Genomic DNA, 16006 nt, shown 5'->3' with positions numbered 1-16006 from the left:
AGAGAGAGGGAGGGAGGGAGGGAGGGAGGGAGGGAAGGAAGGAAGGAAGGAAGGAAGGAAGGAAGGAAGGAAGGAAGGAAGGAAGGAAGGTGGAATGCTTCTGCCCAGCATTGAGATTGGGATGGGAAGCTGATTTTCTCCCTTTTCCATCTTTTTTAGAGTTCTACTTGAAATGTAACTGTTTTAATTTTATACTCAGCAAAGACAATGGTATTACTTTAATTTTGAGGAAAAAACTAGACTACACGGTGTTTGGTTTATTTATTTTTAAGGCTTCTGCCTTATCACTGAGAAAAAAATGCAGACAGATAATGGTCATACCCATCTGTAAAACATAAACAATTAACTGATAGAGTTTGTTCAAAAGATATTAGTTACAGTGTTTACAAGGGAAACGTAGGGAGATTGATAGACATATACCTGCCTGTGTCAGTTTGGCTTAAATCTTTGGTTTAAACAAACAGAAAAACATATCTAACAGTGATCTTCTATATTTAAAACCAAAAGTTCTAGAATAAAAGTAGAGGCTATAATTCTGATTTTAACCCAAACTCCTCAGAAGATTTGAAGTTCTTATATAACTAGAAATAATATTTCTTCAACTGCTTTTAAGCTCTCCAGGTAACTGCGAGTTTTCCTGCTTTCTAAAACTACGATATATTTCATAATCACATTAAATGCATCGAGGAGGGTGAATGAGATGGAGAATTTATTTAAATTTTCATTTCTAATGGTTTCTACTCTTCCTTTGCTTGCAGAATGTTTACACAGTTAGCTTTCCTAAACCTGGTTTTGTGGAGCTCTCCCCTGTGCCAATTGATGTAGGAACAGAAATCAACCTGTCCTTCAGCACCAAGAATGAGTCCGGCATCATTCTTTTAGGAAGTGGAGGGACACCAGCACCACGCAGGAGAAAACGAAGGCAGACTGGACAGGTACCCTGACACCTAGTTCATGACGCATTTTCCCTCATGCTTATATAAAACAGTTAACTTGCTTTCCTTTATTTTTGCTGTCGTCTTAGCTAGCAAGGACTGAGCATTCCATTTTTCCATGCTGGCCTCCTGTTTCTCAAATCATCTCCCCAGGACAATTGTCCTCTCTAGGATGTTCCTGTTGGTCAATTGCAGGTGCAAAGTCACACTCATATTTGCACCTATATTTCATAAGGGTTTAACATATGCATATGTAAAGAGGACAGCTTAAAATATATTCACATTATTTTAATTTCTATTGTCTCCAAGTCCAACTCCTTATCAGATCTGTAGATATTCAGCTACAGTCCCTTAAATTTAAATAATTCCTCTAAGATCATTTTCCCAGTTGTACTAGCTGAAGTGACACAGTCTGTTGGGCCTGACCCATCCCATCCTCTCTGGACACAAAGAAGGGCAGAGAATGGACCTGGGAGAAAGCAAGTAGAGCACAACCAACACAGACATGGACAACTGTAGCCCAATAGCATTCAAGGATGTTAAGGCCTAAAGAATATCAACTAGCCAGATACAGTGGCCCATGTCTGTAATCCCAGCCTTTTGGAGGCCAACGCAGGAGGATTACCTGAGCCCAGGAGTTTGAAACTAGACTGGGCAACAGTCTAGTTAATTAATATTTTTTAATTAACTAGGCATGGTGGCACATGACTGTGGTCCCAGTTATTGACGACTGCTATTCAACTATTCACGACACCACACTCCAGCCTGGATGACAGAGTGAGACCCTGTCTCAAAAAATTTTTTAAAAAAACAGTATCAATTTTGCAAGGACATAATCTTTAGTATTTATATCCCCATTTGATTCCATTAAAGGCAATCCTTCAACTGCCCAGGTTTAAGCATCATATCTCTTATTGCCTTGGTATTCTTTAATATCTTCAATCACATTTTTTAAAATGTAAATTTTCATTTAATCTAGTTTTTCTCAGTGAAAAGGTTTATAGGAATTACTTAGTCTGCCATAATCAAAAGAACAGAATGCTTTACAAATATGTTGTTAAATATGCACATACCCTTGTAAACTAGGTCATGTTACTTGTGATTATATGTTTTAAAAATCGATTTTAGCATGTAACATGTAGTGATCAATAATATCATGTAACAAATCTTATTTATTTTTCTACAAAATAAAAAGCCCACACAAAATATTTGCAAATGCAACCCAAAGATGTATAACCACAAGTAACTTGGATTATTTCAGGAATGCAGAAATGGTTTAATATTAGAAAAACTAAAAATCATATAATCTTTTCAGTAGATAGTAAAAACATTTGGTAAAATTTAACAGTCACTCATGATTTAAAAAAAAATACTTAAGTAAACTAAGAGGAAAAAACTTCGTTAGCCATCTATAAAAAAACTATAACAAGTATTCCTGATTAAAAAAATTATAAACATTTGCTATAAAATCAAGCCCAAGAAAAGGATGACTATTTTAACTGCACTGATCTTAGCTAGCATAGTAAGAAAAGAACAAGTAAATATAGCCCAAGAACAAGAATAAGACCAAATATATGATTTAAGAATTATTATAACAAAATAGACATAAAGCCCATATGGAGAAAGTGATAAGATTTCATTGAAAGATATCAAAGTATTTCTTAATGATTATAGTCAATAAATTGGTATAGTCAACATGTTAATGAAGATATTAAAGACTCAATATTAAAAATGTCACTTTTCCCCAAAGTGGTATATAGATTCAATTTTAATAAAAATATCATTTGGCTGGGCATGATGGCTCATGCCTGTAATCCCAGCACTTTGGGAGGCCGAGGCAGTTGGATCACCTGAGGTCAGGAGTACGAGACCAGCCTGGCAAACATGGTGAAACCCCATCTCCACTAAAAATACAAAAATTAGCTGGCCATGGTGGTATACACCTGTAATCCTAGCTACTCAGGAGACTGAGGCAGGAGAATCGCTGAAACCTGGGAGGCAGAGGCTGCAGGGAACTGAGATCATGCCACTGCACTCCAGCCTGGGCAACAGAGCAAGACTCCATCTCCAAATAAATAAATAAATAAATAAATAAATAAATAAATAAATAAAATACCACTTTATCTTTCTGTGAATCATGACAACCTTATTCTAAAATGTATATCAAAGATGAAATTCCTAGAAGAATATTGTAGTGGGTTTTAATCCACCAGATATCAGCACATTAGAAGGTAGAGTTTTGTATTGTGGAACTATCATGTCGATTTATGTATAACTGTGCAAATAGGAAATAATTGAGAACCCTGAAAATACACAAGCATAGATGGAAACAACATTTGACAATAAGTGCCATTGCATTTTATTAAAAAAAAAAAAAAAAAAAAAAAACAGTGAACTGTTCAGTGAATGATTATTTCAGGGCCATTGGTTATTCATATGGAAAAGATGAAACTATTTCTTTTTTATATCAAACCAAAAAAATAAATTCACAATAAATTAAAAGTCTTAAATATGGAAGGGCAAAAGCCTTTAAAATTCTTAGAAGAAAATATACAAGGATAACTTTTGACTTTAGGGAAACAAAGGAAGGCTTGGTTGAACAAAACAAGATTTTAAGTGGAACTTCATTAAAATTAAACTCTTTGGTCATCAAACAACAAAACACAAGCCTCAGTCTGGAAATGTACAGTACGTATAATCTACAAGGAATGTGGTCCTTGTCCCCAAAAGGGGAAAAGCTCACTGCAGTTTACAGTGGGATATCAAAACCATACTGGTTGATATAGTATTAGAAAGAAAACTATTGGAAAGGCATAAATCAAAGAGTGCTCTTGATCACTGCTGGTAGAAAAAGTAAATTTCTAAAGCCACTTTGGAAAACTATTTGGCCCTAACTTGTAAAATTGAACATGTGCATAATCTCTACAAGCCAGCAATTCCACTCCTGGGTATAGACCCAAATGTTTGCACATGTGCATAATAAGACATGCACAAGAATGTTTATAGAATATTCTTTGTAATAGCAGAGAAACTAGAAACAACCCAAATGTTCATCAGCTGAAGAACAGAGAGGCAAACTGTGGCACTTTTGCATAATGAGATCAAGCAACAATAAAAAGAAATTCTAACTAAACATAACAACTTAATAAATAGAAAATAAATAAAAAATGAAAAATGTGCAATATATCATTTTTGTAGATTTCTCATACAAGTAGCACTAAAGCACATATTGTTTACAGACATATGAATTTCAAAAATATTTTTTAAAAGTAAGGTAATAATAAACATAAAATTGACATTTGTGGTTACCTGTAGATGGAGAAACAGGAAGATAGTATTAGAAAGAAATTCATAAGAGATGCAATGGTATTGCTTCTGAAATTTGGTGGTAGATTTATAGGTATTCATTTTATGGTACAGTGTTAACACAGCTTCATTGTTTACATATCACTTATATTGTGAAGAATATATCAAATAGTCAGAATAAAAATATTTTTGAAGAGTAGAGTGAGAAAACTGTTATTTTATTTCATTTCATCCTACACATAATAAGCACTAAATATAAAATACAAATGCCCACTTAATTTTTTGCCTTTATATTGAAAAATAAACCTTTTTCTCACTATTAAAAATGATAAGCTAGTTATAAGAAGAAGACCAGATCAAATATTCTAAAATAGATTTCCACTAAAGGACATTTAATTCCTTCATCATTGACAGATATTTAAACACTACCTACTGGCTCCAGATTTCTCCTCCTCAAGACAAGAGAAATGAATGTGAATCACCAGCTTTCAGGATAGTGCTTAAAATAAAACAGATTCCTATTAAAACAATTACAATAAGAAAACACTAAGTACTATAGTATAAAGTACGTTTAAATGACATTTTAATGTTTTAACATCTTAATACTCATATCTAATTTATAAAACATCATAGTAAATGGTATCTGAAGGAGGTAACAATGTTAAATAGTGTATGTTAGACATAGATTTAAATTCAGTGCTGGTTAAATTGACATGTTTTATATTCCAAAGCTAACAGTTTTGATACCCTTAGAGTTATTTGTGATTCTATTCGACTAAATGGGTTTGATATCTCAAACAATCCATGAGCTAAGGAATTTTTAATTGAGTGAGTAGTTTGTGATTTCCCTTTGACAGATGGTGAGCACTTATCCAGATCCTCAAAACCTTTTGTGGTGGACACATAACTACATACACGATTTAGTAAATTATTGGAACATGCTGATGCTTGATGGAAATTGTCTCTACCACCATAGATAACTCATGGAGAACTGAGCCATCACGGTGTGGCACGTGCCCCCTATTCCACAAGAAAGGGAGAGCACGTGGCATCAGCTCTGGGGACAAGGACTGCATTCAGCCTCCCTGGGGTTCATGATGGGATATCAAAACCATTCTGGTTGCTATAGTAACAGTAGCAAGAAGAAAGCAGGCATGTTTGTGGATGAAAAATTATCTTCCTTCTTTCCAAATGTGGGAGGCAGGTTACATGTTTGTGATAACAATCTATTCCACCAGCTCAGAGAACAAATTGAAGTCTAAATACCCAAAATGCCACAAGGTTGAGAGTCAGGCCTGATTCTCAGAAGCTAGCTGTCCACTTGTGAATATAAGGGAGAGGGATTTTGTCGACATCCTTTGTCTCCTGATGCGTTTTGTAAGTGAGAGGACCAATACGAGCACAGCTGTTACTTTCAGCATCGCAAATCTGCTTTGCAGAGAGCTGCTATGTTAATATATCCACTTTCCAGATCATCTCACAAGCAAAAATAAATGATTAGAAAGATATTTCTAGCTGTTTTCAAAACCATTTAAGAAAATAAAGTCTTAATTTGTCAGGTAAGATCTCAGAGCAGATGAACCTGTGGTTCTGCCAGGGAATTTCTAAAGCTAAGTCATAAATGAGGCTTCTGTTTAATCTTCAATAACCACTTGCCGTTGCAGGCCTATTATGCAATATTCCTCAACAAGGGCCGTCTGGAAGTGCATCTCTCCACAGGGACACGAACAATGAGGAAAATTGTCATCAGACCAGAGCCGAATCTGTTTCATGATGGAAGAGAACATTCCGTTCATGTAGAGCGAACTAGAGGGTAACAACAGCATTAGAATATTTATTGTTGTAACTCAGGTGAACTGCCTTTGCTAGCATCAGTATCCATCAGTATCTGCCTGAGCCTCTGTGTGTGTGGACCTACTATGCATTGCAAAAGGACACAGTAGCTTAATTCCCTCTTCTTTACTCTTCATACTTCGGGAACCTCATTCGCCTGAGCCCTCAAGAGTTCTACCCTTAGCATTTTTATCCTGTGCCATTATCTCTACCTTTGGAAAAACCAAATGCATCTTCTGAAGCTGTAGATGAGACAAATCCCTCCTTCTGCCCCTATCAAACATGACCTTCTCAAATAAGGTATGCACACAGCAAAACACACAAACAGCTCAACTGGAGCCAGCAGTCTTTGGTGGCTGCTATCTCATTCGGATTCCAAAGCAGTTATGGCAGCTGCTTAGCTGTCACAGACAGAGAGTGTGGCAGCAGCTACAGGACCTACTGAGCATATTAAGTGCACATCTTGCCCCGTCCCCCATCCCAAGGTTTCCAGGGGACCTGCAGACTGGCTTCCTGAGGGAACAGAATCAAGGGAGGGGAAGAAAATGACTGCAGCCCTGAGACTGGCCACCTTTCTAGAAATCTCCCAGAACGCTTGCCCCCAGCCAGCACTAGGGGCCAGGGAATTGGCTTTACTCATGCACAAACTGATGACTTTCTTTAGAATGCTGCAATACTTAATGCTTACTGTATTAGGAAAGTCATCTGTATTTTTCATCAAAATATTGTATGACAACTCAGAGAGATAATTAGTTTAGAAGGACAATTAGAGAAGAAGGAAACAGAAGCCCAGAGACTTCAGGGGCTTTAGACCTCCAAGCCAGCAAGCCATTTATCAGACTGAAGACATAGAAAGAACTGGAAATCCAATTTAATGAGGCCTCAAAACACAGAGGTTACTTTTAAATGCAACAAGTATGAATGTGTAGCAGTAGTTCAAGCAAGCAGATACTATCCTGTAGTGAAAGACCTACATTTACTAATTATCCTCTTGTGGAAAGCATTTAGGTAAATAATAAAGATTTCTTACCTTCTAAGTAAATAGCAAAGCTTTCCTTAGATTTTTATTATTATTTAGAGGATTAGGCTGTAGGCTGAATTGATATCAAGCATTCATGCAGAATGGCTACTGAGATGTTTAGAGATCATTATTAAGGCAAATGAGGGATCAGTATTTGGACAATCTAAAAACTTTTACTAATCTAGTAGCCGGATATTGTAGTCATGGTCTCTGAATAGAAATGAAAACCGAATGCTCTCATTTGAATCTTAGAATGCTTCAAAATACTGGTTTTACATGTCTTCTGGATTAGATATTAGGCCCTTTGACAAACTTTAATCCTTTTCACTGTGGAAAGGACTTTTTTGAAGATTTAAATTTTAGCCAGGCATGGTTGCTCATGCCTGTAATCCCAGCACTTTGGGAGGCCAAGCCAGGTAGATCACAAGGTCAGGAGTTCAAGAACAGCCTGGCCAACATGGTGAAAACCCATCTCTACGAAAAATACAAAAAATTAGCCAGACGTGGTGGCAAGGCCCTGTAATCACAGCTATTCTGGAGACTGAGGCAGGAGAATTGCTTTAACCCAGTGGGGTGGAGGTTGCAGTGAGCCAAGATCACACCACTGCACTCCAGCCTGGACGACAGGGCAAGACTCTGTCTCAGAAANAAAAAAAAAAAAAAAAAAAAAAAAAAAAAACTTAAACTTTAAAGAATTTCAATAAGTAACTGCAGATTTGAGAAATTGGTTGACCAAAAATCACTCAAAATGTGTTATTTTGTTGAGAAAGAATTCTGAAATTCCCAAATACATTACCCTGTTATACCAAGGTGTCCTTTTAACACATGTTTCTTCAAGAAGGGCATTTTATTATGCCAACTTCACAGCTGTTGACCATCAATCCAACCTTGATTTGATTAAGCTCAGTGTATAGTATATCACTGGAAACTGGTCATTCAGTTAATTGGCCATATAAACAAACACTTTTGCCATTCATTGTTAATTACAGGATAATATATTAGACATATTAGCGTGTAGTCACTGAACTCTGTGCCAAAACAAGAATACGTTTGCAGCCATAATGGTTCATTCGGCACTCTAAGGTTAAAATGCAATCTACTCTATAAGCAAGTGCCGCATTTAACTGATTAACCAGAGATCATGCATGGCCATCAGAACTTCACCCAGAAAAATTTTTAGTGCTTTATATGCCTATTCTATGGCATGATTTGTGTCACATACTAAACAAAAGTGATTTGTTTTAATTGTTCTAAATGTATGTGAGATCTGTGATAATATCTTTTCATCACAGATGAGAAAATATTAACTAACTTGCCCAAAATCATATACAATGAGTAACAGGGCCAGGTATTACATGAGCTATATTTGACTTAAATACCTCTGTCTATGCACAGCCAATAGATTATTCTTATGTTTTTGTGTGACCATAAAGGTTTATATTACTTAATGTTGATATGATACATCATTATTAATTTGGAGATAACTACTTTATCCCAACATTTTTCAGATTATGCATGTCAATCATCATTTCTTTTCCTAAACCCTGGACAAAATGATAGCTTTAATACTGCCTCATAAAATAATTGGATTTTTACCAAATTGGGGGCCAAACTTCTCAAGAAGCTGCTTCTTCCTCACCCTCTGCCTCTCTTTACTTCTCCTCCCTCATTCTCTCTGCTTTCCACCCCATCATCTGGGGAAATCTACCTTCAGTCACTTTGGCATCTAATTTCTTGGCATTCCAGTGATCTCTGCCTTCTATATCTGCCTTGTCCTCTGATCCTTCTCCTGGAGTCCACCTTAGTGACCAGCAGTTCTAACTGGACAAAAACATCAAACTCTAAGACAGCCTAAAACAGTTACGTAGAAAAATAGGACAAGCAGCTGAGCTGAGTTTTTCTTCTGGGAAAGCTTTCTTCACACAGGTACAGAAATAGGCTAAAGATCATGAAGTAGGGTGAGATATTTTAGGAGTCATTTGGGGTTTCCTGAATAAGATAATGATCGGAACACTGCAATCTAAATATTTTCTTTCTTAACATCCAAAATATGTTCAAACAGAAAAAAAGATTAGATTTTATTTATCAGGTACGTTATAAATGTTAGGGCACTTATTTCTCTTAATATCTTCTTCCACATATGCAATCCAATTGATATGGCTTGAAAAAAATCTTAAACCTATATTCCAAACAAATAAGAAATAGGGTGTAAGTAATCAAGTAATTATGAAACTCTAAGAACCAGCCACTGACACTGTAAAAAAGTAAATAAATAAAGCTGACCTATTACAACACTAAAGTAATACAAAGTTTAATGTACTGTTTGCACATAGTAGGCCTCGGTAAAAAGCTCTTAAGTAAATACTTTTTTTAAAAAAATGGAAAACACACCAGAATCATAATGGGCATGTTGGTAATGCCCTCCTCAATAAAAACTAAATAAATGATCTAGACTTGATGTTCCTAAAAGTTAAAGATGAGCAGGATTTAGCTATCGTTTTCTAGCAATGCCTTTATTAAGTAATACCACCTCAGGGCGATCCCTTAATTAATGTTTTCCACTGTTTGAAGTAGGTATTTTTATCTCCATCTTATAAATGAATGAAATGAGCCTGAGCATGATTAAATAGCTTGCCCAAGGTCACGCAGCTAGTAAGCTTTCGCACTGGTACTTAATTCCAGTACGTTCCTCCTGGAACCCCATGCTCATTCTCCATCACCATCCTGTGAACTAGTTTTTAAAAAGTTGGGGGGCCTCTATCATGGTCCTTGTGGCAGAACCAGACAACAGAGAGAGGCTACACCAGAAAGAGGAAGGCCTCTAGCTTTTACAAATTGTAATCAAGAGCAGAGACTTACTCTCCTTGGACAATCTTACATAGAGGCTTATACCCCCCATTAAAACCCTTAGGAGCACTGTGCTATCATGTTGCTACGAGGCTACTTTCAGCCAAAGGGGGAAAATGTAAGAGAGGGGCTTCTCAGTGAGTCACATATACCCGGAAGTGAGTGGTTTTCTGAAATTCTCATCTCATAAAACTACTGACACTCAGCAAGGAAGCTGAGCCTCCTGGGTTTTGCCAACACATTTTTCCATCCTTTGGTAAAGAAAGAAACCTCAACGTATGTCATTTCCCCCTATTTTCTCTTTGAAACTAAACTTTACCGGTCCTTTTCACCCCCTTAGCAGTGACATTTTGAGCCACAGCAAAATCCATTTTTTGTCTCTTTCTTTCATTTTTGAATTCTCTTACTTGTAAAGTGCCAATTCAAAGCATCTTTACCCAGGCTTATTGTTTCTTTCCAGTTCTATATGTGGTTTTTCTTCTTTATAAGACCAAGCAAGAGGGTGCTTTAGGACGGAGGTTTCCCCCCAAGTACTTTGGTTTTCTCTCCAGATATGAAGTAAGTTTTCAGTAATTCATCCATGATCCTCGGGCTCGTGACTAATGCTTATGACTAACAGCACCACGATGACTCTCCAGACCGAAACTCAAAACTTGCTTCTGGAACAAAAGAGAAAATGCCTTTGGTCATTTTCATCAGAACTCTTTGTCTCCTTCTGATTCTTGGCCCAGGGATCCAAGGATTGCTATAAATAAGTAGCATGAGCTTCTCAATTAGCAGTGTGTGAATTATCTCTCGTAAGCAAATTAGGGAAATTAATGAAACAGCCACTAAGGAAAATCATTGCAAGGAACAATTAGCAGAGTGTTCTTGCCTGCCTCTTCTATTCAAAAGCCATCAGCTACATTCTTTATAAAATGTGTTTTAAGTGCTTGCTGTTGATTCCAACAATCTAAGCTCTCAGGAGAACCATTTGTTCCCTAGCAAGAAGATAATAGCCAGCACAACCCAAGAAAGACCCAATGCTGTGCTAAACCTGCCGATCCTTCTACAATTAGACATTACTGCACGGTACAGAAGCCTCGGTTCTCACAGGCTCACATGCTGGGCTGCACAGTGCTGCTGTCATCTCCACCAGAGGCTCATGTTGCAGTGCGCCATGACCTGGTTTCAGTAAACTTTCAGGAAGAGTGAACGAGGGAGTCATGGGACAAGATCCTGAGAAATAACAGCATTGGCTTAGTGTAGGATTCCCGACCATCCAATTTTGGCTCCCTTAAAAGCTATGGGAGAGAGGGGTGAAGGGTGGCAGGAAAGAGTTTGATTTCCAACTGTGTTGAATGAGATGTGATTTATACTTGTTGATTTTTAATATTTTACCAGCATCTTTACCGTTCAAGTCGATGAAAACAAAAGATACATGCAAAACCTGACGGTTGAACAGCCTATCGAAGTCAAAAAGCTTTTTGTTGGGGGTGCTCCGCCTGAATTTCAACCTTCCCCACTCAGAAATATTCCTCCTTTTGAAGGCTGTGTGTGGAATCTTGTTATTAACTCGGTGTAAGTGGACCTCCTTTTTACTACTACTGATCATCTATTTTTATTTTTATTATTTTTGGCATCACACTGTCTACAGCTATGCAGGGGAGGAGGGAACAATGAGGATCTTCAACTGAGATTGAGAAAAGCATACTGATGGGCTTAAAAAGGACTGCGGGGATTGGGCTTAATTGTAAGGAAGCAAAAAAAAAATGAAAACGAAAAAATCTTATTTTATTATCTTCTATCAGCCCCATGGACTTTGCACAGCCTGTATCCTTCAAAAATGCTGACATTGGTCGCTGTGCCCATCAGAAACCCCGTGAAGATGAAGATGGAGCAGCTCCAGCTGAAATCGTTATCCAGCCTGAGCCAGTGCCCACTCCAGCCTTTCCTACACCCACCCCAGTTCTGACACATGTAAGTGTTTATATTATCCCCATTGCTTTCTAATTTTTATTCAGCATTCTGAGTCATTTCAGGAGGAAGATTATTCAGGAAATCTAGTATACTCGCTATTCGAATTGAAGAAAATATGCCCTATCTATCAAAACCTATTCTTACATCTTCATTGGATGACTTACCTATATTTCTTCCTTTAATTTTGTTTACAAAATAGTACATTTTCAGTTGAAATGTTGGAAAACACAGAAACATCCAGAACAAAAGCCACCTATAATACCACAGAGGCAACCATGTTGATTTTCAGTCCCTTTCATCTGCATAATAGATGTCCTACCCCATATACAATTTGGTGCCCTGTTTTTAGAAACTAGTAATACACCTAAGCTGTTTCTAAACATCATATAAATGTATATGTCTAATATGAGTTTACGTTAAGTGTATATACACACAAGAGACACACCACTATTTTATAGTATTGGAGGTCTTTTAGCCTTGATTAGAGCATGGGCTCAAGTCAGACTGCTGGAGTTCAAATCCCAGCACTATAACTGACCATCTGTGTGAATTTGGGAAAGCTTCCTAGCCAATCTGTTTCTCAGTTTCCCATCCACGTACTAACAAGGCCTAACCCTGCTTAGCTTCCAGGATTAGAAAGATCAGATGCTTTCAGGGTGGGTATGGCCATAGACTATTTCTATTTCCTCATCTGTCAAATGACGATATTAACAGCACAGACATCAAATACTTATTATCAGAGTTTTAAAAAATAATGTTTGTTAAATGACTCACATATACTGAACATTTAATAAATAGCATATCTACTATATGGTAATGATAATAGTTAGCACTTTCAAGGGCTTATTATGTACCAGCCCAGGGCTAAACAATTTTCATGCAATATTATCTGTAATTCTGATAGTAGCTCTGTAAAATGTAAATTGTCATTTTATTTTTAGTTGAGTTAATAAGAATTAGCTATCTTAAGTAACCAACCCACTCACACCATAATAAAAGGCAGAGCAAGAATTTTACCCTAGCAGGTCTGACTCGAAAGTCTAGCTCCTTATCTCTGGAACACTCAGCCTTTCCAATTTATTCCACTTTTGGTTAACAGCTGAACACGTTAACCGATTGCGCCACAGAGACCGGTCAATTTATTCTACTTTTAATAGATCATGGTGGGCTATTGAGAGTGTTTCCAGTTTTTCACTATCAGAAACTATACTCTGATGAGTGCCTCTGTGCATCAAACTTTTTTCATTATTTCCAGTTATTCTTAAAATAGATAAGTAGTTAGGGAACTCTAAGGCCAAAAGATGAATATGATGTATAAGGTTTTCAATACACATACATGAATTGCTTCTTCCACAGGCCATGCCAATTTACATTCTTCCCACCAATACAACAAAGACGGTTCACTCTCACTACCCTCTTTACAGCTCGTGTGTTGTGGTTAATCCATGCCAGTAATGGGTAGAACATGTTGTCTTGAGTGCAGATCTTGAAAACTTTTGAATATCTCATTCTCTTCCTTGGTGCCCACGATGGAATTAGTTGAGCAATGTGCTCCTCGCACTAGAAATATTATTAAATGAGAGGCCAAATAACCATCATTCAAGATAACTGGTTATTTACTCCAAGCATACTTTCATCCTTTGTAAAATATGGATATTTCACCTCCCTTGCCTACCACATACTGTATTATGAAAAATCAAATGGGATAAATTATGTGGAAGTTCTTTGAAAACTGGAAAAAGCAACCCAACATAGACACTCTGAGGAATCCCTGCATTTAGTGAATAACTAGTAGGTGTCCAGTACTCTGCCAGGCATTTCATATCTGTTATTTCATTTGATCCCCACACTATTAATTGTTTTATTTACATTTATTTATATTACTGGAAGTACACAAAAAAAAAAATACCTAAGATCACACAGCTAGCACGTGGAAAGCCATCAGTCAGGTGGGGATTAGTTCTGGAAGTTGATTTCAACCCAAGGCATTCCTGAGATCTGTCACATGGATTTCAGAATCTTTCCCCAGCTCTTTCATAATTCGGCCACAGGCTAGATCTTTGCTTAGCAAAGTAAGGCTAATGATCCTCCTCTTCTCCCTCGTGATTTTATACCTTAAAATCATGTGCTTCCCAGACTCAAGAATGTGTTTTCAACTGAAGAATTAAGAAATATCATGAGTTGAATAAACTTTTTTGATTTTGAATCCTAATGTCCTCTTATAAACGTGTTTCTAGAAGAAAACAGAGCCTAATTTCTAACTGACTAACTTAAAATTATAAGCAAGAATTGGCAAGAGCCCTAAAGATCATCTGGTCCACTCACCATCTTAATGCATAAATTCCTTGTGTATGATACTTACAGCCTTTGCTTGAACACTTCGGTGACAGTATTTTCCAGTGTTATGATGAGGCAGGCTCTAGTTGTTAGAAAGTCATCAGTTATATTAAAGTAAAACTGAGTCCCTAAAACTTCTATGTAATGGTTATGTTTCTGTAGGCAAACATACTACATTTATGTGTTCTCTGTCTAACGTCTCTTCAAGAATTTGAAAATAGCGGAGTCTTCTTTTTCCCCAGCCTAAACATTTCACTAGCTCAGGTATTCTTTGTATTACCTTATTTCTGATTGTTATCCCCTCTGGGATCAGTATTCTCAAATGTGAAACATTCTTTTCAAAGTATGGCACCTGCTACTCAAAAGAAAGTCCCCAGTTCAGGGGACAGTGGGACCCCCTCACTCCCTTAATTGTTATCATATTTCTATTAATGCACCTAAAAATGTTTTAATGTTTTTAATAGATAGGTCAGGCTACTGATTCCTAATTGGGTACCTTATTCAATCAAGCAGAACCTCGTTGGCCTTCTCATCTACCACTAAACATCTCCAGTCAGGTCTCCCTGCCTGTGCTGGTTTGGTTTTTTAGGGATAGCCCTGCTGACCTCCACTGATCACCTTACTTTTCTAAGTACTTACACAAACTTTGTTTTATAGGGCCTCTCCAGCACATTTTTCTGTGGTAGTTAGAGATCACACTTTTTCCCTTTTTTCCCAAAATAAAAATACTTGCCCATCTGGGAATGGAGATTTTTACTCATTTAAGGTTCTTTTTTTTTTTTTTTATAACCTTCTGTTCTAATTTCGATTTCCATTTCCTCTCAACAGTGTATGTTTTAACTTTCCTGAAAACAGAGCATTCCACTTAGTAGACGAGACAGAAGCAAAAAGTTGAGTAGCATACCAAATTGGTTGGTTTAGAGAGAATCACAGAACATTAGAGCTAGAAGACACCATAAAGATTCCAATTCTTAACTTGGACATGTGAAAAGAAAGCCCTGAAACTTACAGCATGGCCCAGGGTTACACACATGAGTGATGGTTGGCACTAAAACCCAGATATCTAAATTCCAACTGCTATTTCCCCCTTTTTTTTTTAGATGGAGTTTCACTCTTGTTGCACAGGCTGGAGTGCAATGGCGCTATCCTGGCTCACTGCAACTCCACCTCCTGAGTTCAAGTGGTTCTCCTGCTTCAGCCTCCTGAGTAGCTGGGATTACAGGCATGCACCACCATGCCCAGCTAATTTTGTATTTTTAGTAAAGATGAGGTTTCTCCATGTTGGTCAGGCTGGTCTCAAACTCCCGACCTCAAGTGATCCGCCTTCCTCGGCCTCCCAAAGTACTGGGATTACAGGTGTGAGCCACTGCGCCTGGCCTATTTCCCCTTCTTTTGCACATCATAATTATTTATGATTGTGTGGTCAGAATTAAATTTTTTAGAGCTTTCTATCTTTATTAATTGTATTATATTTTAGAGTTCAGATCATATCTTCTGTTTTAATTTGATTATTATGTTCCTTGTGTGTGTGTAGGGGAAAGGGGTGTCTTCTTTTTAAAAGTTACTAAAAGTGGCCGGGCGTGGTGGCTCACGCCTGTAATCCCAGCACTTTGGGAGGCCGAGGCGGGTGGATCACGAGGTCAAGAGATCGAAACCATCCTGGTCAACATGGTGAAACCCCGTCTCTACTAAAACTACAAAAAATTAGCTGGGCATGGTGGCGTGTGCCTGTAATCCCAGCTACTCGGGAGGCTGAGGCAGGAGAATT

At 37.4% G+C, this 16006-nt stretch overlaps 1 protein-coding gene across 1 annotated transcript in view; it reads left to right on the top strand.

Moving 5' to 3' along the window:
* The window catches only part of LAMA2 (laminin subunit alpha 2), a 621613-nt gene that overhangs the window by 585439 nt on the left and 20168 nt on the right, over positions 1–16006 (top strand). The window contains exons 54-57 of the mRNA XM_017533228.2: positions 759–935; positions 5906–6054; positions 11326–11502; positions 11733–11901. Coding sequence (XP_017388717.1) covers positions 759–935; positions 5906–6054; positions 11326–11502; positions 11733–11901 — 672 coding nt within the window. The remainder of the gene's footprint in view (positions 1–758; positions 936–5905; positions 6055–11325; positions 11503–11732; positions 11902–16006) is intronic.

Source organism: Cebus imitator, unplaced genomic scaffold (assembly GCF_001604975.1).
Source record: "Cebus imitator isolate Cc_AM_T3 unplaced genomic scaffold, Cebus_imitator-1.0 Scaffold81, whole genome shotgun sequence".
Lineage (NCBI taxonomy): Eukaryota > Metazoa > Chordata > Mammalia > Primates > Cebidae > Cebus > Cebus imitator.
This window is presented reverse-complemented; position numbering and strand designations above follow the sequence as displayed.